Source organism: Macrobrachium nipponense, chromosome 26, assembly GCF_015104395.2.
Source record: "Macrobrachium nipponense isolate FS-2020 chromosome 26, ASM1510439v2, whole genome shotgun sequence".
Classification (NCBI taxonomy): Eukaryota; Metazoa; Arthropoda; class Malacostraca; order Decapoda; family Palaemonidae; genus Macrobrachium; species Macrobrachium nipponense.
Window position 1 is genome coordinate 54,752,482 of NC_087215.1, and position 27,500 is coordinate 54,779,981.

The 27,500-nt window shown below is 38.3% G+C and overlaps 1 protein-coding gene across 4 annotated transcripts in view; it reads right to left on the minus strand.

The window, feature by feature from the left end:
• LOC135200277 (uncharacterized) overlaps window positions 1-27,500 on the minus strand; it is a 320,362-nt gene that overhangs the window by 12,879 nt on the left and 279,983 nt on the right. For all 4 annotated transcript variants that reach the window (XM_064228767.1, XM_064228766.1, XM_064228765.1 and 1 more), the window contains exon 3: window positions 5,651-5,800. In XM_064228767.1, the coding sequence (XP_064084837.1) occupies window positions 5,651-5,800 (150 nt within the window). The remainder of the gene's footprint in view (window positions 1-5,650; window positions 5,801-27,500) is intronic.

The following is a 27,500-nucleotide window of genomic DNA, read 5'->3' on the forward strand; positions in this document are numbered from 1 at the left end:
TATATATATTAGCTGAAAAGACAGAGTGCCAAGTACTCTCGTGTATTTAACACATCTTCGGGGCACAAAGAATTACAGAACACAAAACTAGTGAGCAAGAAAGCTCTCACAGAAAGAAGGCGAAGAAAACAAAAAAATTAAAGATATGTATAATAAGGCCATTACAAACAGGAAAAATATTCGTCTAGACTCTAGATCACTCAACTATTCAACACTCCAACAAGTCAAAATAAAGGAAAGCAATTATCCAATGGTGATGTCTTTTTAGATATGTTTTAGTAACGTTATTATTGTTACTCTTCACTTGTTTTATAAACTGCTTGACAAGTAGTCACTAGTCAGTTTTTTCTTTCCTGTAAGTAATGGGGTCATTGGCCAATTGCTTTCCTTATTTTGACTTTTTAGGGTGTCGAGAGTTGGGTGATTTAGACGAATATTGTTTCTGTTTTGTAATGGCCTTGTTACACATATTTTTAATATTTTTGTTTTTTTCACTTTGTTTCTGTAAGAGCTTTCTTGTTCATTTGTTTTTTTTTATCTTTTTGTTGTGTATCACTTTGTGTCCGAAGATGTGTTGATACCTCTGTCTTTTCTTTTTTAAACTTTCCCATTGGCTTCAGCTAAAAAACAAAACCATGTGCTTTTGTGATTTCTTAGTAGGTATATATATATATATATATTATATATATATATATATATATATTAATTATATATATATATTACTATATATATATATGACAACACAAATGTGTGTGTGTGTGTGTGTGTGTGTGTGGGTTTTTATACGTACTTCTCCAGACACTTTTAGATATAATACCCCCAGCAAGTCTTATGGCATAGATTGCTATTCCTTATGGTAATTTTCATTACTCAGACAATCCCTTCCAGATGCCAGCAACATCTGGAGCTCTTTCATCAGCGCACGACAACAGTCCCCCCAACAAAGAAACCATTTCGGAGGCGGAATCAAGCCAGCGACTCGAGTCCGAAGGAAAGTTGACCAAACACTCGCAGGTCTTCCTCTACAAAGGCCGGGTGGAGGAAGGTGAATGCATATTGCATTCAGTATCTGAGTCTCCGATGCAAATGAGGGGCGAGGAAGTTTCACTCGAGGAACCTCAACCTGGGGAGGTGGGAGAAATCTAGAGGTCTGGCGTGATCAGTGGAAAGGCTCGGACAAGAAACGGTAAATTATTCACCCATGTCCCATTTGCCTTTACCCCTTAAGAGGCATGGCTACAGTAGGTGTTAACGTTCAGGATCTGAGTAAGCGTTGTTTAAGAATGAGAGTACGAGCGTGTTTCAAAAGTGTGTGTGTGTGTGTATATATATATATATATATATATACTATATATATATATATATATATATATATATATATGTATATAATATATATATATATTATATAATATTATATATATATGTGTGTGTGTGTGTGTGTGTGTGTATGTATATTATTAACACACAATACGAGTGGTAGATGAATAAATTTCTGACTTGCATCAGGATCGAACCCAGGTCTTTCAATTGAAATACGAGACCGTTCCCAATCAAGTCATACAAGAAGTTGGAACCTGAATATATATATATATATATATACTATATATATAATATATATATATATATATATATATATATATATATATATATATATATATATATATATATATATATATCTTTCTTCTTTCCCACCGTTATCCCCTACAGTAAAGGGTTGGTTGCTGATGCGCCTTCTCCACTGCTTTCTATCAATAAAGGCATCATCCTCCACAAAAAACCTTTTCTCTCCATATATTCCTTCACTTTATCTTCCCATCTAATTCTCTGTCTCCCTCTTGATCTTCTTCCTAACAGGTTCCTCCTAAGCCCTCTTCACTCCCTCCCCATCATCCATCCTCAACACATGCCCATACCATCTAAATTGTGATTCTCTTATCATCTCTGTAATCTATACTAACCCTGCCCTTTTTATTTCATCATTTTCCAATCTCACAAGCAGTGATATTCCCACAATCCACCCCGGCATTCTCATCTCAGTTGTCTCAAGCTTTACTTCCTCTTTTCCATATATTAACACTGGTCTTATCACTGTGTTATATATCTTGACTTTTAGCTTGATTGGCATTTTCTTATCACATACCGCTCCAGCTATCTCTCGCCATTTCCCCCATGCAGCCTTTATCCTACTGTCAACTTCAGCCTCACATCCTCCCTCTTGGCTTAAAGTAGATCCCAAGTATATAAACTTTTCTGCCTATTTTATAATCGAGCCTCTTCTTTCTTGTATTACTATTCTGTCTGTACCTTCCCTACTGCTCAGCAAAACCTCTGTTTTCTTTACATTTCACCTTTAAGCCACCGTTCTCTAAAGAATCCTGCCACTCTCCATCCCTTCTCTGTAGGTCCTCCTCATTTTCAGCAGTAATCACCAGATCATCAACGTACAACAACTCCCAACAACAACTCTTCATTCCTGATCCCTTCACTCAACACATCCATGACCAACCAGCAAAAACAAAAATGGGCTTAATGCTGACCCCTGGTGTAATCCAACACTAACTTCAAAGTTTTCTGTTTCCCCAATTGCTGTTATCACTTTTGTGTGCGTTCTTTTTTTATATCATCTTCACCAGCCTAACTAACTTTTCTAGGACTTTCCTTTTCCTTAAACACCATATAGCTTTTAATAAATCCAGCATCCATTTCTACCCCTCTGTACCTAGTAATTTGAGCATTTCAATTTGGAACTCCGATGGACCTGGTGATTTACCATTCTTCATTTTCTTTTGTGCTCTCTTCACTTCTGTATCCTGTATCTCCCTCACTGTTCCTTCCACCCTCTGTACTTACCCCATCTCCTCTCTCTCATTTTCAGTATTTAACAGTTGTTCAAAATCCTCTTGCCATCTCTTCCTAATGTCTTCCTCCTTATACAATATATTTCCGTCACTATCCTTGATGACACCCAATCTACCCACATCCTGTCTCTGTCTTTTCCTCAAGTTTGAAATCTGATAGATATCCTTTTCTCCTCTTGTACCTAGTCTTTCATTCAACTGCTCTGCCACCCTCCCCATAACCATACCTACCCTCCACCTCACCTCCCTTTCCTCTTCTCTGTACTTTTATTCTGCACCCTGTGAATGCCTTACTTTCCAGTCCTTAAATGCTTTTGTTTTCTTTTAATTGATTCGTGCACCTCTCCATTCCACCACCACTTTTCTCCTCTCAACACTCCATATCCATTGGATCTTCCTACTAGTTGCTTTGCTCCCCCCACACATTTCTCTCATGTCTGCCCAGGTATTTTCCACTCTATTACTCTGTCCAAATTCTATGTTCCCCCTTTCCAGATGTCACTCTCTCTCTCTCCCAATCCTAAATTGCTCCCCCTTTCATCCTTTAAGGTCCCAAATCTTCATTCTAGATCTTCTCTTCCTCTTCTTGGGTTTCCTACCTGTCATTTTAAAATCCATCACCACCAACCTATGCTGTTTAACACACGCTTCTCCCAAGATCACTTTGCAGTTTGTGACATTGCTTTTGTCGGCTCCTCTAACCAGGATGTAAACTATTTGGCTCTGCACTCCTCCACTTTCATAAGTTATCAATTACTTATCTAACTTTTGAAATCATGTGTTCATACAGGCCAATTCAAAACTCTGAGCCATCTCCCATAAATAATCCCCATCCTCATTTCTAATTCCAAACCCATGGCCTCCGTGTACCTTCTCATACCCATCTCTTCTCTTTCCCACCCTGCCATTCATATCACCTCCTGTTATTAGTTTCTCCTCCTCTTTCACTGTTCTAATGGCAGCCCCAAACTCTTGTCTAAATAATTCTTTCTCTTGCTCTTGACAACCCACCTAAGGATATTATATTTACTACCTCGTCCCTTATTACTATTGGAATCTTTAAAAGCCTATCATTTACTCTCTTTACTTCTACCACTTTTTGCTTGCAGTTATAACTTATATATATATATATATATATATTATATATATATATATATATATATATATATATATATATATATTTATACATTATATAAATGCATTAGATATATGTATATATAATGTATGTAATTCTATCTTTGTAATACATATACAAATAATATATATATATATAATATATATATATATTATATAGAATATATATATAATAACGAGTTTAGAAGGAAGGATTTAATAATTATACCACCAAGCATCGATAACAACAAACAGAAGAATATTTCGCTTCACTTTACTAAAACGGAAATCCCTAGTTGGGGCTGTTTATCAGTAATGCAATGTTTAAAGGCAAGTCTTACGACCAAAATTCCGCTTCCTTCTCGCAGAGATTCGTGTCTTCCAGACACGCAGTCGACGGAAGAAACGGGGGACAACTGCCAGTATAACTTAAATCAATAATCTACTATGAAAGAGACCTAGATAAAAGTCACGGCTCAAAGACGAGACTGTCCCTTTTTTACCCTTTTTTTTTTTACCTTTTAATTAAGTTTCCTCTTCACTTACCTTCCTCCCATTCTTAGATGCTACAAAGGAAAGAAAAAAAAGTGCTTCAATTAATCAAATCACGCCTTGATAAAGACATATTCAAATCACCTACACTTCCTCCTCCACCTTCACCACCTCCTCCTCCTCCTCCTATACCACCTCCTCCTCCTCCTCCTCCTCCTCCCTCCTCCTCCTCCTCCGGAAACGCGCAAATTTTGGCTTCTCCGTGTCCTATGCAAATGAATTCGAGCGCGAAAATTGCTTGCCCGTCGTCGATATATTTTTTTTATAACAGATTCAGTTCTTTCGTCAGTGAAGGATATTTTATCAAAACGATCTCTCTCTCCCGGATGACATCTTTCATTTCACAATCCTGTCACAAATAGTTAGTGCGATCTCGGTGTGCAGACAGTCCTTGAAAACAGCGGAGAAACGAGGTATGAAAAATCGCACTCGGCTGACGTCATCAGTTCCACCTCTGATCCAGCGCGTTCGGCGTAGGACGGGAAATGAAACCGTGGTTCTCATGGCCTTCGCCATGCTTGAATGGATGCAGTTGTCTCGAAAATACTGACTCCCGTGAAGGAAGAGAGAAAAGACTGTACGGTGGTCTTGCAAATACTGAATTCTTAGCTAAAAGAGAGAGAGTCTACAAATTAGAGAAAAGGCTGGGTTGAGCAGCTCACATGAGATGCATCGTTAACACTTATTTCCAGACATTAGTAAATGCCTAAAGTGTTCACATAATTAGTCAGCCAAAATTAATTACAGTATATGGAGATCATGTTTTGCGAAACTATTGAAGCTTGAGCCTAGCGAATTACTAAGATGAACAATGCAGCGTATGAAGAACATATTTTGTGAGACTATTAAAACTTAGGCCTCGCTATTTTGATGAACAGTGCGTTCAGCTGATCTTGGGAGCCAGCGATTGATGAAGTTTTGACTGATCTGGGAGAGTTCACTTCCTACATTTTTACATTAACATCCAGTAAGAGCAGTATGCAGGATGAGTGCATTGCTCTTTGTCAGTATGGATCCATAGACTTAGTTCATAAATATCTTGACAAGATTTCTAAGTTAAACATTTCACTTCAGCTTCATCATCGCTCACTATATGAATTTTAGTTTTGACTGCATTCATATCTTACCATGGAACCCCAGGCAGAGTAGATGGGTTGATCAGGGAACAGCATTTCGTCCAGGAAGACCCAGGTTCCTCTCCAGACGAAGACAACCAAGGACCCAGTGACGACCACCGTGAAGACGGTGTCCAGTAGGAAGTACCCGCATCGCTCCCTCTGTTGGGGAAAAAATAATGAATGAATAAATGCAAGTAAAAGTAAAATTGGATGAGAATTATCTGTTAAGATTTCTGGATTCCAGGAAACGGAAGGAGCAAACTTTCATAAATTAATTATTAATTTAAATTTCGTAAGTTAGTTAGAATCAGTTATAATATTGACATACATAAGGAAAAAATACTTATAGAAACTTAGGAAAAACTACTAACTGGAATATCCTTTGATATTATCGATTACAATAATAACGATAAAGTCAGCTTTAAAACGCGCCGTAATCACTCAAGAATGATATTAAAAAAATCAGATCAATCTACTGAGAAATATACATAAGGACGGAGGTCGTGTTCTTATGCGCTCCCCCCAATACTATCTCCAAGATAATTATTCTAATTTCATTGGACTAAACTGTCTGCATTGACGCTAAGACTCTCTTCTTCAGTGTCTTTCATTCAGTTCCCACTTTTTTCAATATGATTAATGGCAATGATGTAGATAGTTGTACACTCCTGGAAGTGCATTGTGCCATTCCATATTTAGATTGTCTCTCAGTTACTCTGTAATAATTTTGCTCTTGATCTTGTTGCTTTTGATTTAGTCATTCATAAGGGACTTATATATAAACTCAGAATCTTAGGGTAGGTACATATGTTTTAGAAATACTACGAGGTTTCCGTACAGGCAGTCAACAGCGAGCTACTGTTCGTGGGATTAGCGAACCAAGACCTATTGTGTCTGGAGTGCCACAGGGTAGTGATCTTGAACCAATGCTATTTTTGGTGTATATGATTGTTGGCCTGGAAAACGAGATTGTTCAGTATGCCGATGATACAACACTTGCGGGTGTAGTCAATTCTCCACCTCTCAGAAATGAAGCTGCCCTTAGTAATAATCACGATGTGGAGTGGATTGCTGAATGGAGTAATCGATGATGTATGAGGCTGAACAGTAGCTAAACGAACACACTGTTGATTAGTTGATCTCGTACTAATTTTCCACCCCATGCTCCCCTTCAGATAGATGATCCTCTGCTGAAGGAGTGTGAAGCTTCAGCTATACCTAGTGTAACTTCCGACTTAATCTTACTTTTAAGAAACGTCTCATGTAAGTGTCAGCAAATGCCTCACGAAAGTTGGGTATAATACGTCAGGCCTCATATTTTTACAACAATAATAAAATCATTGCAAGTCAGGTCATTTGTCCATCCTTTACTATACTCGGTTTTCCATCTGTCCACCCGCCTGTGGTGTTTGCGTATGGTAACACTGCGTCCCGGTCTTTAGATAGTTACATTTAGCTTACATTCAACAATTATAATAATATCCTATTTCGAATATTAACGGTGTAATTAGCATACAGTAAATTATTAAAACACTTTTCAGTTGCAAATGTACACCCAGATATCCTTTTATTTACCTAAAACTTACACTTAGCGTAACTATCTAAAGCCCGGGACGCAGTGTTACCATACGCAAACACCACAGACGGGTGGACAGATGGAAAAAAACAGAGTATAGTTACTGTTCTCCAGAGCTTGTAGACAGTGGTTCGTGGAGGTAGGTTCTGTTTCCTATCATTGCATTTATGACTTCGGTCATCGACGGATTGTCCCTTGTTGAAAAATTTTTCACAAATTGTATTATAATAGAGGTCTTTCATATTCACAATTGATCCGGGTTCTCTTTTCCTAACGGAAGCAACCAGATTTGCAGAAAATCAGCTCCAAAATGCACCAAATCTGCCTCGCTGTAGAACTTCTCAGTTCAAGAGGTCCTTTGTTCCCCACACAGTTGAAATGTGGAGCAGCCTCCCTGAGGATGCTGTGCAACTGGAACTGAAGAAGTTCAACTGAACAAGCAATGCTTTTACCTAAAAACCATTGGCCTTCTATTTTATTGTGTACTTAAATTCTAATCTCTCTATGTATTAATTTGATCATTTATTTGTTTTTTCTAATAATTGATCTCTTCTTTCCGTTACTTAGTACATGCGGGCACCATATTCTCTTGGCTTGTTCCGTGTGAATAGGGTTCCTCTTCAGAATAATAATAAGACTGTATATATATATATATATGTAAGAATTACATTATATATATAAACCAGTGACCTGGGGTCATGGCATTAGGAGGGTTCTACGTGACCAAAGCAGACCTTAGATTACGCTATGCGTTGTCTGCAGTAGCCTGATCTAGCTCTAAGCTTTGTCAACATTTTTATGTTATGATAACTTTGCACAACAACTTCCATGGGAAGCGGTTGACCTGTTAACCTACGCCGGAAACTTGTAACTTCCGAGCCGGCGAACTACGTATGTGTTTTTATATGAATTGCTGAGATAGCTAATGTTCCGCTATCGACGCGATGCTTTAGAATGGCAGTTCCACGCCAAGAGTCAAACATATCGGTCGTCCGACCGAGCTGCATCTCCTAGTATGGAGTTACAGAATAAAGTTGTTAACTTGTGCAACTAGCCTGTTTGAATCATCTCCTCTAGACAAGAAAGAACCTCTCTACTAAGATATCCAAGGGAGATGAGAGGAACCAAACATTACTTACGGATAACAGCCGTAAGGAAAAAACAAAAAGTCTATCGCCAAGCGATAAGACATTAGAAGTGGTGGCAAGCGGAAAAACGAAGATCATAATTAACAAGACCCATATCAGCCGACCGAAGGTCTACAAGAACTAACTTCCACCTTCAACATCAAACGAAACAGAGGAAACGGGATCTTCAATCAACGCAACAGTTTATGAAGACGCAACTATGTCCTTCATCGAGAGGAATACAAGCATTTAACACTGACGTTTGAGCAACAGTTATCACTTATCTTCGAGAATCTACACCAGGACGAGGGCGGCATCGAACATCGACGGAAAGAAGAAAACAACACAGGAACATCACCCGTTCGCGAGCAAGGACGCAGAGTGGACAGCTATACGCAGTAGTGCAAGGACGGAGGCTGTGACGTCATCAATCTTGGACTCTACCGCGCATCGTGCACCGAGAGAAGGCCGTGACGTCATCACGACTTCCGACGCGAGACGTGGACAGGAACTGTGACGTCATCCCATGTCAACAATCCTTCGCAATATAATCTGGAGCTAAGTACCATTTTTATCTATTCAGGTCTTTCCTCAGTGAAGTGTTGTTCATCAAGAGTCGATCGTCCAGTATTCTGGGGGTGAGTTGTTCGCCATATTAATCTTCCTTCATTACAGAACCTATCTTCAACTACGAGGTTCTCGCCCGCAGATTAATTTTTTTTTTCTTTTCTAGTTGTCATTAACCATTTCTTGCAGGAATTCTCCGTATAATATTTTATCATATTATCTGTATTTTTGTATCTTTTTGGGGGGATTTTCCTATTATATAACACACTTATACAGTACATTGCTTATGCGTTTACGTAGTGGTCGAGTGTACTCTTATAGATATTTTGATAGGATTGCAAGGAATAGAAGTGATAAGAAAAAAGTGAAAGCCGAAATGGCAACCACTCCGGCTGGCACCCCAACGTGGTTGACTCTCGTTAGCGCGAGGTCAGCGATCGTCCCTTTTCAAGGTCGGGTCAATGGGTTCCTGCCTCAAAATGTTGAGGCATGGATCTCATCTGTAGACGCTCATTTAAATGCAAAAAGCATCACAGACCCAGCAGTACAATTACAGGAGGCCAAGAGCTTCGTGGACTTTGCTAAAGGCGACGCAAGTGCGTATCTAAGGGGGGTTTTCTTTCCAAGAAGCGCTTACATGGGACGAGTTCAAAAATAGGTTACGTGCCGTGTATGGGGGTGAAGAGGCTTTAGATGTAGTATTGGCATTGAGAAATATCCTTAACCAAGCCTCCAGGACTCAGCTCAATGTTGTCGAGCGGGCGGCGCTAATTGCCGACCGGCTAAATGAATACTCAGGTATAGTTTATGTAACTCCGGGTGGGTTGCGGGTGCTAACATCAAAGTGAAAGATTTTATCCGTTTGATCTACCTACGTCTATCACTGTAATGTTGCCTGAAGCGTTAGTACGGTGTTTTGATAAAAAATTGCAGCCCGACAGTACGGAATTAGATGTGTATAAACAAATCAAAAAACACATGTCTAAATGTACCGACCTAGATCCTTCGCTCATTCAAGTTTTTGCAAAAAAATGAGAACAAACCACAACAAGTAATGTGGTACATAATAATAATCAAGTTGCAGGGATGGTTTGTTATAACTGTAACGACCAGGTCACATGATTTTCAGACTGTCGGACGCGTTTTTGTTCATACACAATAGTTTCAACTCATTCATATAACCGTTGCTACTCGAGGAATCAACAGCCAAACGCTACAAACACGCAACCAGTTGCTAGTGCAAATAAAAAGAAGGGGTCCTCATATTATAAAGAAAGAAACAACCAAACGGAAATTCTGCACAACAGCAGAAACAAACAAATCGTGCTTCAGGTACCTCTGTTCCTGGGCCGTCTAGCCAGAACTCGCAAGGGCAAGCGAATTTTCAGGGTGTGATAAACAAAACAAATACCACGTAGTTCACTCCAAGGGGGGAGAGGGCGATGTTGGGTCATCAATATCAACATCTTTTGTATCAAATAATCAGTTTAATCATTTATCAGATCATTGTGAGACAATTGATTTTCCTATGAAACACACGGCCGAATCAAAAAAATCTGTGCAGGTTCCCGTAGATTTGCAACAAATTCATGCAATTATTAGTCAAAACGAGTTGCGACCAACCTTACATGCAGTAAATTTGGACCATAGTCATTCACTTTGTTCTTTGATTCTGGTAGTCCACGTAATATAATGGATTTAAGGACTCATCATTTACTCTTTTCAAATTTCCCTATAGAAAAGTCCGGAATAAGGCTCTCAGGCATTGGGAATAATGAATTAAATGTTGTGGGCGTAACTCATGTACAGTACAAGGTCGGTAAGCGCACGTTTGCTGATACCTTTGTCGTTGTACAAAACATTAATATGTATCCCGCAGTAATTATCGATACCCGTCTATGGGCACTCAAAATATTATCTTAGCACCTGCAAAACACGGCGTGTATATCAAAGGGAAATTCTATAGGTCTTCTAATACCCTAAATCTGTTTTAGATAATAAAGAGACAGACAGAGTTGTCACTTACATTACGGAACCAATCACCTGTCTCATGAACCAAGAAATAATACAGGCAACCCAACAGAACTCTCGCTCACCCGTAATATCAGCTTGCACGCAAACCCTCGAACCTAACGTAACTTCAAATATATTAGTGCGTGTAAAAGAACCTTGCCAGGATCTGAAACATTAATCCTTTCCGAAACTCTGAAAAACACACGGATTATCCGTCACACAAGCCGTTTATACAGTCGGCTCACAACAGCAATGTAATATCGAAGTCTGTAATCATTTGAATACCACTTTAGTAATCCACAAAAATCAACATATCTTGGATGCCGAAGTTTATAAACTCGCATTCTACCGTATCTGAGATAAATCACGCTCATCAGTCGCGGATGAAACCCTTTTGCAATCTATAAAGAACAAAATCAATAAAGATATTCAAGAAGAAGAAATTCAGCAGAAATTTTTTGAATCTGTTAACTAAATATCATGATGTTTTTTCCACTACGAATGGAACTTTAGGAAAAACGGATGTCATAGAGCATCAAATCAGGCTCAAGGACAAACAGAAAGTAATCTATGTACCTTCGTACCGACTTCCCTATGAAATTTCAGAATGAGATAACAGAGGAAGTAGGTAAAATGTTAAAGGAAGGAGTCATTAGGAAATCAAACAGCCCTTATAATTTTCCGTTAATAGTAGTACCGAAAAAAGATCAGAACTTGGCGGATATGCGTAGATTTTCGTCGTTTAAACGAAGAAACAATCCCTGACAGATTCCCAGTACCATGTACCGATGATATCCTATCTTTACTAGGCCAGAATAAATATTTCACAAGCCTAGACTTACTAAAAGGATTTCATCAGATTCCGATGGAACAAGAAAGTATCCCATACACTGCCTTCAGCACAGCCAGGGGACATTATGAATTTTTGCGTATGCCTTTTGGTTTACGTTGTGCTCCTATAACTTTTTACTCGTATGATAAACGTCGTGTTTGGAGACTTGTTGGAGATATCTTACATGCCTACATGGATGACTTAGTAATCTTTTCCAACACATTAGAGGAGCATTTACGTAAATTGGAGTTAGTGTTACAAAGGTTAAGGCAGCATAATTTAAGGGTAAAGATAAGTAAGTGTGAATTTTTTTTAAAACAGAACTAGTCTATCTAGGTTTCATCACGGTTTCTAGTGAAGGTCCTTAAAGTCGTCCACGATAAGGTGTCGGCTATCCGTAACTTTCCGATACCTACTAACGTCAAGGGAATACAGCAATTTTTAGGGTGTAGCGGATATTATAGGAGGTTCATTAGGAACTACTCCATCATAGCCGCTCCCCTAACCGATCTTATAAAAAAGAAAAGGGCGTAGATTTCGTATGGTCTGAAATTCATCAACAGGCGTTCGATAAATTGAAAGATGAACTGTGTAGTTCTCCTATCTTGAAATTTCCTGACTTCCATAAGGAATTTTTTCATAGCAACAGACGCCTCAGACCTAGGAGTAGGTGGGGTATTGCTTCAACAATATGATAGACAGTTTTTCCCTATAGCTTTTTTATTCACGTAAACTGAGACCTTCCGAAAGTAAATATGCAGTAATAGACAAGGAAGGGCTCGCTATTGTTAATTCACTCGTGCACTTTAAATTCATAATCTACGGTTATCCCGTCAAGGTTCTCACTGATCTAAGCCCCTAACCCTCCGACTTCTTTAAAGGCTTTAGTCAGCCCCAGCGCACTCGGTGGCACATGATCATTCAGGACTTCGGCGCGAGGATCGGGTATTTACCTGGGAAAGCAAATATCATTGCTGACGCATTATCACGCAACCCCTCTTCCTCTTGTACCGAGCCATTAGCTGAATTAATAGATATCTCAACCTCCATGCCCGTTGTTAAAACTAATATCCGAACAGGAAGATCTGGGCTGGAGTGCTGAACTATTACAGACGAACAAAGAAAAGATCCGCAAATAGAAAAAATCATCATTGCGTTAAACGGAGATCCGAAGGGAAAAGAATACCTAAGTATAAGCAACAGAATTATATCCTACAGGAAAATCTCCTGTGTGATCCGTGACGAGGAAAACCCGCAACACACCGCAGTTGAATAACAACCAGGTGGTGGTGCCTATCTCACTCATACCCACTGTCTTAAGTGGTTTGCAATGAAAATCCACTGCACGGACACCCGGTTTATACCCTAATGTCACAGAAAGCCAAATCCTTATTTTATTGGCATACGATGCTTAGAGATATAAAAAGCACATAGCAAATTGTCGCACTTGTCAAGAATACAAAGGGCACACGAAGACACCTGCAGCCTAGGGGCTTACCCCGTGCCAAATCAACCCTTTGAAAGAGTACATTTAGATTTATTAACAGGATTTTAACGATCAGTACAGAGGAAATAAGCACCTCCTAGTAATTATAGACGCTTTGACTCGATATACAGAACTTATAGCGCTTAAAACAAAAACCCGCGGTCGAGTGCGCTAGGAAGTTTTACGAGTGCTACATTTGTAAACATGGTAATTCCACACATCATTATCTCAGACTCGGGCGGGGAGTTCAATAATCATTTCCTTAACTCCTTGTGCGAATTCCTTAGTATAAAGAAAGTCAATACCATGATCTATCACCCAGAGTCTAATGGGCTAGTGGAAGGGCAAATCGTAAGGTTTTAAACATTTTAAGGGTCACCTTAGGGGGGGCAGATCCCAACTGGGACATTGCCATACCTGCGGTACTAAGCACACTTAATCACTCGTATCACGTGTCTATTAAAATGACACCGCACGAGGCACTGTACGGTATCCCGGCCCGAACGCCTTTTCACATCTTAAGCCTACAACTAATTTATCAAATCCTCTAAAGGATGTTATGGATGCAAGCATAAGTCGATATAATATAATTCGTAAGAATTTAGAAGAAGCACAGATCCTAATGAAAAAAAATCATGATAAAATAGCTAAGCCAACTAGAACATATGCCGTGGGCGATCAGGTATACATACAAGTATACTGCGTAAAGGTTTAAATTATAAACTGACACCTAAGTTTGAAGGACCGTTTAACATTTTAGAAAATTTAACGGCCAATAGAGTTAGGGTTCAAAATGTATCCAAACCCACTGATGTGAGAATAGTCCCATTGGCACATATCAGAATCTAAAGAAAGATAGATGGAGTGAGGAAAAAAAATGGTTGTATTTATGAAACTTGTATAATAAATTATATATATATATCTATTAATCCTATTGTATGTAAACCTATTCTTTTACGCGAGTTATTACATCTGTTTTACTCATTGCAGGTTTTCAAAAATGAATCTGTTATTGTTAGGAGTGATATTGTGTATTCAGACATCTTTGTTGTATGGAAAGAGTGCTAGGACTAAAGACATAGAATTTAATCATGGCTCGATTATCGAGAGAATCGATGATGTATTTATCGTGTCAAGTAATATTGTTATCGAGGTAGATATGCAGAGGCCATTTTCTTACCTGAAGATGAACGTCCTTAACTTAAAGAATGACCTGATGAGGTTTGGTATTTCCCTTAAGGAAATGCATGAACGTAATTTTTCATGCTAACTCAGAGATTTCACTAGCTCAAACGCTAAGAGTCGCGGAAATGTTGTCTTATGACATATCGGAAAATACCAAAACCGCCGAGGCAGAAGAACTCGCTCGTGACCTGCTGATGTGGTCCTGTGCGGCACAATACTGTTGAGCGTCGCAACCCGCTTATTCTAGCTGGACTAAACATCTTAGGATCAGTTGCGAATCTAGGCTTAGGAATCTCAAATCGCCTCAAGATAAATAATCAAAATAAAATTAATTGAGTTTTTGCAACACAAAACGGAACTGGCCTTATCAGAACTTCGCAGCCAGTTATCTTCGATCAATCAATAATGAATATCGTTAATGAACATTCAAATAATATCGATCAGGTCATGGAAGTTCAACATTTGCTGGCTACTTTAGCTTACTATAGTTCGAAAATAGATCATATCCGTGTGAAAATATCACATTTTATTGAAAAGTCAAAAGATTACGTAGAAGCAATTACGTTTAGCAACAAAGGGAAGGTGTGTTATCGCCTCACCTCATGCCTATTAAAGATCTGACGTTAACTTTGGAAAACGGACGGGAGAAGCTAGGTTATATTCCTTTATTGGATGCCCATAAAGTAGAATTCTATTATAGCCTAATATCAGTCAGCGTTGAAAATTATAGAATTATGATCACGATTCCTTTTGATTCTTCCGATGCTTGGCAATCATACAAAATAGCACCGTTTCCTACTTTTATGACGAATAACTCAAATCCAGTAATATCCAATTTAACCGGGCATGTACTGATTTCTTCTGATAAGAAATCATTTACAGTCATTAAAGACTTAGATAAACTCACTCACTGTTCAGAAGCCATGAATAATAAAATTGTACAGCTGACTCTTTTGAATTCTATCCTATATCACGGATTCATGTGAGTTAGACATAGCTGCAAACGGCTCTCTCTCTCATACAAGCGAAGGTTGTCTGGGGAAACTTTATTTTTTTCCTTTTTTTCGGTAATAAATTCAATTACAGGATGAATAATGGTTCCTGGATCCGTTATGATAAGGCCGGATTCGACGTCGTGTGTCCGGACACATCCACCGCCCATGCCCCTATCTTCGTAGCAGCCGATGGTTTGTACGGGGACATCTACAAATTATACCGTCAGAGGGGTCAACACGATAATACGTGAGAAGGCGTATTTCGCGAACTACACGTGGGCAACAACGATCATCCCATCACTACCTCTCCCATACAACGCGCGAGTAGCTCATCGTCTGACGCAACTGGCTGAGATGACCCACGCGTCATTCGACTTATGCAGGTGAAGAAAAATCTTCGCTACTACATTCTGCTAGCCGTGTTCAGCGTGACGGCCATATTGGTTTATCGCCGTCAAACATCTTTGCTTTGGCGTAGGCTGAGGCGTAAACAGAAGGATCTCCAAGGGAACGTACTGGCCCGTCTGGATGACGTACCCCGTTAAAAACTCAAGTCCTTTTGCGTTTAGGGCCGCCTGAACCTGGCCATTTCAGTTCGTGCCTAGGGAATTGTCTGGAATTGTGTTGTGTGTGAAAAGCGGTCCGTATGCTGGCAACAATGTAGGACAAGAAAGCGCTCACAGCCTTTTGCGTTTGAACAGTTAAAGTTACTCCAAGGGCACCTAAATAAAATCATTATAGCCCAATATTATCACATTAAATATATGCCTAAAGGTATTTTTCGGGCACCTAATAAACATATCAGCCCTATATATTGAATTTCTGCAGAATTACATTGTTATACTATTATACAATTATATTTATCTATTATAAAGAGTGACAAGTACTCTTTAACTATTATCCATGATCATGCTATAATCATTATTTAGTAACCATTATTCTTAATCAGGTTACCTGTTATCATATTAATCATGTATACATGTTTTGATTTTTTACCATTTTATTATTTTTTGGGTACATAATCATTATTATTACCAAACATGGATCTATATTTTCCATGCATTTATCTTTGTTTATGAATATGTCAACAAGGGTATGTAACAGAACCTTTTTTGTGCATTTAATCACTTAGTATGTTACGAGCACGCTCCTATGAACAATGTTTAAAGTAATTTTTTTTTGTTATTCAAGGCTTGAATAGGTAGCAGACCGAGCCTAATGTAAGAATTACATTATATATATAAACCAGTGACCTGGGGTCATGGCATTAGGAGGGTTCTACGTGACCAAAGCAGACCTTAGATTACGCTATGCGTTGTCTGCAGTAGCCTGATCTAGCTCTAAGCTTTGTCAACATTTTTATGTTATGAATAACTTTGCACAACAACTTCCATGGAAGAAGCGGTTTGACCTGTTAACCTACGCCGGAAACTTGTAACTTCCGAGCCGGCGAACTACGTATGTGTTTTTATATGAATTGCTGAGATAGCTAATGTTCCGCTATCGACGCGATGCTTTAGAATGGCATTTGTTACCACGCAAGAGTCAAACATATCGGTCGTCCGATCGAGCTGCATCTCCTAGTATGGAGTTACAGAATAAAGTTGTTAACTTGTGCAACTAGCCTGTTTGAATCATCTCCTCTAGACAAGAAAGAACCTCTCTACTAAAGATATCCAATGGAGATGAGAGGAACCAACATTACTTACGGATAACAGCCGTAAGGAAAAAACAAAAGTCTATCGCCAAGCGATAAGACATTAGATATATATATATATATATATATATATATATATATATATATATATATATATATATATATATTTGTATACTAGCTAACTTTGCACTGTTTATGTTAGCATTTCATAATCACTTCGAATGAACTTGTGTCCTGATTCCAATATCAGACAGGCTTCTTTCATATTGACATCACTTTCCCTTGAGAAGAAAACACAGGTGCCGGTTTCTAATGATTAAAAACACTATGGTTCAAGCTGGTAAAATGTTTTTCTTTTAGGAGGGAGAGAGAGAGAGAGAGAGAGAGAGAGAGAGAGAGAGCTGAGAGATAGAGAGTCCTCCAAATAAATCAAGGTATAACAGAGCTCAAGCCGTCACTTCAAAAGGAAAGGTCTATTTTACAAAGAGAAAATCGCCAAGATTCTTTATGGTTTAACCAGGTACAAATCTTTGCTACAGATGGAGAGAGAGAGAGAGAGAGAGAGAGAGAGAGAGAATAAAGATTGAGAAAGATAGAGAGGAATGAGAAATGGACCGGGACAGTCAGTAAAGGTCTGAATAATAGCCACCCTGGGGTATCGGCTCCCGCCGAAGATATATGTTTATCCGAAGGAGGCTGCCTGGGCGGATCTCCTGTATATTCTGGGGTGTTATGTAGTCCGCGGTAGCTGTAGCAGAGAATTATGGGACGTCACGAGGCCATAATTTTGCTGGGTCAAGCCCATTATTTCATTGATAACCTAATCTCTGATGGCAAATGTAGCAGTGGGTATTTGCTTCTCTGACTTTGAGAGACTACTGGCGTATTCGGAGTCGTGTTACGATGGGTAGGTTTGCGTTTATTCTTTGTCAATGTAAGTATTTAATGTGTACTAGGTTTATTTACTTTTGCTTTAATCATTTGCTTGGAAAAGGGAGTGACTGATCATTTTTTTCCCTAGAGATAAAGAAGAGCCGTTAAAACTGGAAAAGTACTCTGGCTAATGAGGCGACCGTATTAACCTCTAGATCACGAGCACACGCACATACACGCATATATATATAATATATATATATATTATATATATAATATATATATATATATATATATATATATATATATATATATATATATATATATATATACACATATATATATTACATATATATATATAAATATATATATATATATATATATATATATATATATATATATATATTACATGGGGAAAACCCCGCCATGTATTTCATATGGTAAGCGTGGACACGAACGGAAGGCAGACCCCCACACCCACTACACAGACAGGCTCTCTCTCTCTCTCTCTCTCTCTCCCGGCAATCACCCCATCTCTCTCTCTCTCTCTCTCTCTCTCTCTCTCTCCACCTCTTTCTCCATTCTAACAGGTAATGAAAATGAGAGAGTTGCATCATAACATAACGTTTATTTACAATAACTAAATCAATTAACTAAGTAATCCAGTCTTACAGACTAACTTAAAACAACTCATTGTCAAGTGACCTCACCCAAAAAGTCACACCTTTCCCTGGGAACTCTGTCCCACCGAAATCCAGAACCATCTGTTCAAAGATACAGAACACATTCCGGTAAGTACACACACAAGTTTAAAGACAAAGTTAATAAAATGGAACATCTTACAAGATATCAAACAAGCCACCCCTTTGGCTAAAGTAAAGGTAACACTTACCCCATTCCCAACCGGAATATCACTCACTGATAAATAAAAACACTTTGGCATCTGCCATCATGGCTTCGCCTTCCTCCCCGAATGTCTGTGCAAGTCTTCCCATAAACTTGGCATTATGAATAGAAGAGGCGCACACGCACATACGAACACAGTTCGCTAGCGCCTCGCGGTTCTAGCTGCATCTAGTTTCACAAAGGCACTTTGGGAAGAGTTCATAAACTGTCGTACATTGACTCACAAACTAATGCATTTTATCTCACGCCATCCCCTAGAAACTCATTGATCAGCTACCCTCAGGTCGTTACTCTGCACTGTCCTCCACATTCCACAGGTTACAGAGAATGCACGAACAATATATTATTAATCAAAACCCTATGTCTTACAGATTGCTCGGCCTCGCACCTATATGCTAGCTCCCGCCTAGCAAAATTGCTTATATAATACAAAACATTGGCCGGCTTAAAATAAAATAAGTAAAACTGCACGTCTCTGGCATTATAAAATAAAGTCTTATCACGCTTTAATCTCCCAATAACACAAGACGCATTTTCTCTCATATTTTCTGCATTAGGATTCTTGAATATCCCTCTTCGCTTGTCTGCAAGTAACTGAACAGACAGCAACAGGCTATAGCAGGCTGTAGCAACGTAGTAGAAGACGGAATGCCTCCCTCATCGTAGAAGACTCTCACGGCTTCTTGTAGATCCCCAAAAAAACACGCTGTAGAATTCTCTCGAACACCCATCATGGAAATACTTGTAATCACCCTGGACAACATGGCAGCAACCTCTCTTCACGGCTGGTGGACGTCTTGCTGGAGTCGGGGTACGACTTTTGGGCGTTAGTATGTCAGTCAGGTCTTTGGTCAATCTAAGAAAATTAACCCAAACATACTACCTCTATCAAACAACGATCTCAAAAAGGTCAGAAATACTAACTGAAAAAAAAAAAACGTCTCCAATTAACTCCCTTAAATATGACCACTAAAATGATAAGTCATTATCGCAACTCTCTAAGAAAAAAAAACATCAAGTTCTCCAATTCAATTCTCCAAACTCGCACATCAGCACACACACAACTCAGAAATCACAGCAACTCCACGGAATTCTGCACTCACATTTCGAACTCGAATGTGCTCACAAAAAAAAAAAAAAAAAATTCGTAACAAGCCTAAGAAAGAAAAGAATCACGTAACAACCCAGACCCAAAAATGTTTCTCTCAAGTTCTGACAACCCACAAAATCAGTAAAAATCTCCAACTTTTAACAGCAAAAACCCCTTTACTGCTCAATAATTAATCACAATGAGACTTAATGTTAAACTCCCTTTACGTAAATAGCAACCCTCGAAAAATTACACCTCCCGGTAAAATCAAATCTCCCGTCCAAAAAAGAAATGTTATTTAAGCTCAATCCCCAAATCATATCTCTCATAGGAAAAAGAAGAAAAATAATAAAAAAAAAAAAAGAATAATCACAAGCAGATTTCCCCAATCACAAAATACATAATACATGTATAATATGCATAACTCCCGCGTTTTCCCCAAAAAGTGCTCCATGTAAAGTTATGGATTTGCCAGAAAGCAAACTCTCACACATGCGCTTTCGTGAAATGCTATAGCTAACATTTCCTGATTATTGCAAAAATTCTGATCTGTCCACCATCAGAAGAAAAGAATCAGCACACGCTCAGCACACGGCTCATCACATCGCTTGTCAGCAGAAAAATCACCTGCGGACGCATGCTCAAACAACAGCACAAAAATTGTCTAGTAAGACACATAAGTTTGGAAACTCATGATTCTCAAGAAAAAAAAGGTCTAACCGACACATTTCACAGAATTAACTCCAGGATTGACTAATGTGTCAAAATTTGTCTCGAAGACTTATTCTCTCAACATGACTTTTCCCATATTATATTTCTCCAAGAATAACACACTTGTGAACATAACAAATGCACACACATTCTCCATATACTCGTAATGCAGTAATGCCATTCGCCTCTAAATAGACACGAAATAAAAAAAGAGAACCACAGAAAACTTCTCTTGTCTCGAAAAAAAACTCCATAACCACAAAAAAAAGGGTTACCCGCCCAAGATTAATTCCAACTCCATTATGAGACATCATATCAATAATAACGCCCTCCGGTTATAAAAATATTTCCTCCATTTGGTTAATAACCAACCCCTTATATTATTCTCTTTATTTCTCCAAAGCCACATGTCAGGTTCCAAAAAAAAAGACACCACTCCAGGAATAGAGAATAATCACCTCTATTTCGGCAAATACAAAATATTTACCTCTATTTCCACATAACTCCATGTGGAACAAAACAAGGCTCCAAATAATATATCTCCAAAAAAGGAATATCAAAAAATGAAATCCCATCTCCAAAAAAATGTGCACTCAAGGCATCTAACTCACATACTCCCAAATATTGCCCCATAATCTCCAAATATGTGTCTCCATTGCAACAGAGATGGCTGCAAAATAATTGAACTAAACATAGCTCCATACCACTATTGGCAAATATCAAAATGGCCAAAATATATATCTCCCATATATATATCTCAAATATAACTCCAAAATAATATATACCTCCAATTATCTCCCCAAAATAATATACCTCAATTATAACTCAATTATAACTCCAATTCTCCAGAGAATAACTCAATGTTATAGTCAAAAACTATAAAAAACTCACTCCATTTAGCATAACTGCTAAAAAAAAAGGCAAAAACTCGGCAAATAAAACTATCTAGAAAATTCTAGAAAAAATCACCAATGTGCCACAAGTCATTATAACAGAACTCCAACTCACAGTGTCTAAGCAAAGACTTCCCATATGCACTACGACATAAGCCACTAGAAAACTTAACCAAGTTCCTATCTCTCACAAAGTTGTCACAAATACAACTATGTATTGTGCAAGAAAACTCACAATTTCTGGAACACAAATATCCAGAGAAAAAATGTAGTGCCCTTACGTATGCATTCAAAAAATGCAAGAATTCTCCCCTATATTACTCTATAGCATCAAATAGCTCAAAACACACGTTCTCTTAAATGACTCTAAGTCATGAACTGAGACAATATTCACACTAACTGGAGAGAAAAAATAAATTCAAATTCACCCCATGGTAAAAAACTTGTGTCAGCAATGGCTAATTTCCAAAAAAGAGAAAAGAAAAATCAACGTCACCATTAACTATCTCCCGTAACTCACTAGATGTCAAGCAATTATCTGCTGAACTCATAAAAAAGAAAAAAAAACTAAAATAATGTGTTGTTAGTTCTTCCCATAATCACAAAAGATTTCACTCCCTTGATAGATTAAAACATTAAAACACCCACGTATTAGTATATAAAAATCAGTATCAGAAATATCATTATCACAAAATCACCAAAAAAAATTGCTATCATCAAAATCATCAGTATCAGTACAAAAATTATCACCAATGTTAATGCTTGTCCATTCTCCAAAAATTCAGCACAAAATTCAGCAAAATTCAGCAAAATCCCACACAATTCACCAAGATTCAGTCAGATTCATCAAGATTCAGCAAAACTCATCCCCGTGAATCACTGAAATATTCTCCAAAGTTACAAAACTGAACAATTAATAACACAAGACTTCTCCCATTAATTCATCGTAATAATTCTCCTTGAATAATTATCTGTAATAATTATTGAATAATCTCCCATGAAATATCTCAAATCTCTCGTAAAACAATTCTCCCGTAATGATAATTATACTTAAGCAAACCTCCCGTGACACATCTCAAGTATAACAATTATTAATAATAACAATAATAATAACTCTCCACAGCAATAATTCTCAAGTAAGGGTGAAATTCAAATAGCATACAACAGTAATGCTGAATCTTATGACATACAATTTCTCCCAGCATGCAAACACCATGACATAAACACATGCCCACACAACCCAGATACAACACCAATCATCGGCATTTCGAAGTAATTTCTCCAACACAATAAAAAAAAATAATCTGTGTATCCCCCTTATATTTGTGTCTTTCAAGGCACAAAGAAACATATAACACATCCCGTGCATGTTAACTACTTTTCCCCTCATTTTCGGAAAAGAAAAATCTCTTTTTATTTCCTTTTCTCTTCATCCAAGAGAGAGAAAAAAAAAAAAAATATCTTTTCTAAAAAAAGACTCTACGGGCATTTCACTTCATCAACTAATCAATCAGCTGATATCTTAGCATCCAATGTCAAGGCCAGACCCATCTCCAACACTAAGAAAAAAAAAGGAAAAGGGGAAGTTCACCCACACTGAGACAAAAAAATTTCTCCCCCCCTGAGAACAACCCCTCAGTCGAGCAGCAGAACAGCCCGAGGCATACCAGTAGTATCCCCCATCCCTGCACTATCTCTCGAGTGAGGCTATGGTACCCATGCAACTACCCTCCCTCAATGGGAATTGACCCGTACACCCTCGCAATGCAAGGCGCCTCTCTGCAGAAATATGCTGCGCCCTTAAAATTGGGCCGCTCTGTGTCACTAAGCCAAATCTGCTTATATAAGCACAGTTCCCATGCATAGAAAAATACACTCCTATGTTTTAAACAAAGACGAATGCATACGTCCATTATAAACACGCGTGAATAAAGAAAACACGTCACTATGGGGAAAGAAAAATTGTTTTGACCTCTTGAACCAATCCCATAACCCTGAAATATTTAAACAAAAACCCACTCCTTTTTGATAAACAATAGTTTAACACTCACCACTCCATAATGGGAACAAAAGGAACTCGAAATTCTTCGTAAAAACGCGGTAGTGATATAACAACGGGAAACCGCCGCACAGGTATCTCGGAACACTCGTCATTGCACAAGCAAAAGTCACACTGGGTGCGCTCACTGCTTCAGGCTGACTCCCTGGGAAAAATGCTGAGTCCCATAAAAATCCTTCCCTCCCTTTAGCACAGTTAATCAGACAGACATTTTCTCATTTTTTTTCACTAAGTAACTGAAACTAACAGTTTAACGTTTTCCACAATCCCACAAAGCTTTGTCGTTCGAAAAACTATCGTAAGTCACGACCCCTTTTTATTTTTCTAACTGGCCACTCATATCTCTACATTGGCGTTCCTAGCATAAAAAAGAAAGAAGACTTTCTATATCCCCTTTTTAACCGTCTGCCACCACTATTACATGGGGAAAACCGCCATGTATTTCATTATGGTAAGGCGGACACGAAACGGAAGGCAGACCCCCACACCCACTACACAGACAGGCTCTCTCTCTCTCTCTCTCTCTCCCGGCAATCACCCCATCTCTCTCTCTCTCTCTCTCTCTCTCGCTCTCTCCTCTCCACCTCTTTCTCCATTCTAACAGTAATGAAAATGAGAGAGTTGCATCATAACATAACGTTTTATTTACAATAACTAAATCGATTAACTAAGTAATCCAGTTCTTTACGAGCTAACTTAAAACAACTCATTGTCAAGTCACCCAAAAAAAAAAGTCACACCTTTCCCTGGGAACTCTGTCCCACCGAAATCCAGAACCATCTGTTCAAAGATACAGAACACATTCTGGTAAGTACACACACAAGTTTAAAGACAAAGTTAATAAAATGGAACATCTTACAAGATATCAAACAAGCCACCCCTTTGGCTAAAGTAAAGGTAACACTTACCCATTCCCAACCGGAATATCACTCACTGATAAATAAAAACACTTTGGCATCTGCCATCATGGCTTCGCCTTCCTCCCCGAATGTCTGTGCAAGCTTCCCATAAACTTGGCATTATGAATAGAAGAGGGCGCACACGCACATACGAACACACAGTTCGCTAGCGCCTCGCGGTTCTAGCTGCATCTAGTTTCACAAAGGCACTTTGGGAAGAGTTCATAAACTGTCGACAAACTAAGCATTTTTATCTCACGCCATCCCCTAGAAACTCATTGATCAGCTACCCTCAGGTCGTTACTCTGACCTGTCCCTCCACCTTACCACAGGTTTACAGAGAATGCACGAACAATATATTATTAATCAAAACCCTATGTCTTACATATATATATATATATATATATATATATATAATATATATATATATATATATATATAAACGGATGTTTGTATGTTTGTGCTCTATAAAATCCGAACCGCTTGACAGACCAATACAAAATTTGGCACGCGGCCCCTGTGTGACCCAGAGAGCTTACAACTCAAAATCAAACCCCTACCCTTGGGACAGACATCAAACACAGATAAACTGCATTAAATTCTCGTTTTTACCGATATTGTCAGGTTTTCCTTCAAATGCTCAATGGGTTAACGGTAATTTTTCGCCTGAGCTTTCCAGGTTTTCTTCCAGGCGTTGTCTGACATGATTAACCTGCAACAATAAATCCCCATGACATCAATTTTTTTTTCAGAATTTGCGAGAATTTTTATGATAATTTATGATAATTAATTGTTAATTACGTTGATGAGATCAACAATGAAAACCTTTGTCGATAATGTAAAAGTAGATATCTGCTTTCTGTAGTAACCGGAGCAGAGAGAGCGACTTCCCCATCCAACGCATATGAAGTAGCTGCTGGCTAACCCTGACTTGCAAGATAGATTGAGTTCCTTTTTTTATTCGTTCTAATGCGAATCTCCCCACTGATTCATTCATTCCTTCTTCGTTTTTACCTTCGGTATTTGCTATAGCGACTGCTCTGTGACGTTATGGTGACGTATGTCGATAAGATGTCGGTTTAAATGATGTCCGGAATTAATTATCGGACAGTTTGGCAACAACACTTCCACCACCGCCATCAACTTCAACACCAACACCACCATGCACACCAACACTTTCAAGCTCGTGCAACCACCTCCACCAAACTCTCTCTCTCTCTCTCTCTCTCTCTCTCTCTCTCTCTCTCTCTATCATTTATAAATTCCCGTTATGAATAGAGTTAATCAACTCATACTAGAAAAAAAACAAGAATATCTGCCACTGGAAGTCAATCATCTCTCTCTCTCTCTCTCTGTCTGTATATATATATATATATTATATATATAATATATATATATTGATATATATTTATATATATATATATATATATGTATATATTATATATTAAATAAGACAATGAAGTCAAGACAGAATTGGTAATCACAGGAAAGAAATGCATTTCCGATTATAGTACCCATACTGTATACGACAAAGCAATGTAATGGCGATGCAGGAAAAGTCCTTCAGAGGTTTCCCTTGCAACGCTGGGTTGGTGAGCGAGAGAGAGAGAGAGAGTTCGCATCTATGAGTGTTGATGACGTAAGACGAAAAGTTTCATGAAATTCTTCAGCTACAATTGGGGCAAATGAAATGCTTTAGATCCTTCCAAAAGCATACCATTTTTGCATGTGCTTTTACAAAATTATTAAATCAACAGTCTTGACCATGTGGAAATCATTTCCTTTTTACTATTTATTGTTTGTTCACCTTTTGTGGCTTACGTAATTGGAAAATAGAAAATTACTATTTCATGTATTTCTCTCTCACACATACACTTATACGTCATCACAAAATTTCTCTCTCTCTCTCTCTCTCTCTCTCTCTCTCTCTCTATTATTGTATCTCTGCTTTGGAAAAGTCATTGCTCTGTTACGCAATAAATTATATCTTTGAAAACCCGCCAGCCCATCTCTCTCTCTCTCTCTCTCTCTCTCTCTCTCTCTATGGAAACTGGGTAATGTGCCCCCAATTTACAAAAAAGCTCCGAGAGAAGAGCCGGGAAATTATAGACCAATCTGTCCAACGACAGTCGTGTGTAAAATTTTTGAGTCCATAATTGTAGATCAAATTGTGGATCACACTGAGAGAAACTTGTTAAACAGCCAGCACGGTTTCAGACAAAACAGATCCTACCTATCAAACCTCTTTGAGCTTTTTCATGACATGATCGGTATTTACGACAGTTGTAGATCAATAGATATACTCTTAGATTTCCAAAAGGCCTTTGACAAAGTCCCACACAAGAAACTAATGACAAAAGTTAAAGCTTTAGGAATTGTTGGAAAAATAGAAGACTGGATCGAAGACTGGCTAACTTATAGAAAAGAGAGTCGTAATAAATGTGAAGAATCGGAATGGGCAGATGTAACAAGCAGAGTTTCCCAGGGTTCTGTCCTGTTTTTTATTTACATTAATGACATTGATACAGGCTTAACTATACTCTGTTTTTTTCCATCTGTCCATCCGCCTGTGGTGTTTGCGCATGGTAACACTGCGTCCTAGGGTTTAAATAATATCCTATTTCGAATATTAACGGTGTAATTCGCATACAGTAAATTATTAAAACACTTTTCAGTTGCAAATGTACACCAAGATTTCCTTTTATTTACCTTAAAACTTACACAGCGTAATTATTTAAAGCCCGGGACGCAGTGTTACCATGCATGACCACCACAGGCGGATGGACAGATGGAAAAAAACAGAGTATAATAGGATAGCCAAATTTGCAGATGACACCAAACTAGGTGTAAATGCAGCAGACCCAGATGCAGTGGAAATTTTAAGAAATGATCTAATGAGAATAGGAGAGTGCTAAAAAAAAAAGCCAAATGCTTTTTCTATAAGTGTAGTGTTATAAATAGGAACAAACAACCCTCATGCCAGCGACATG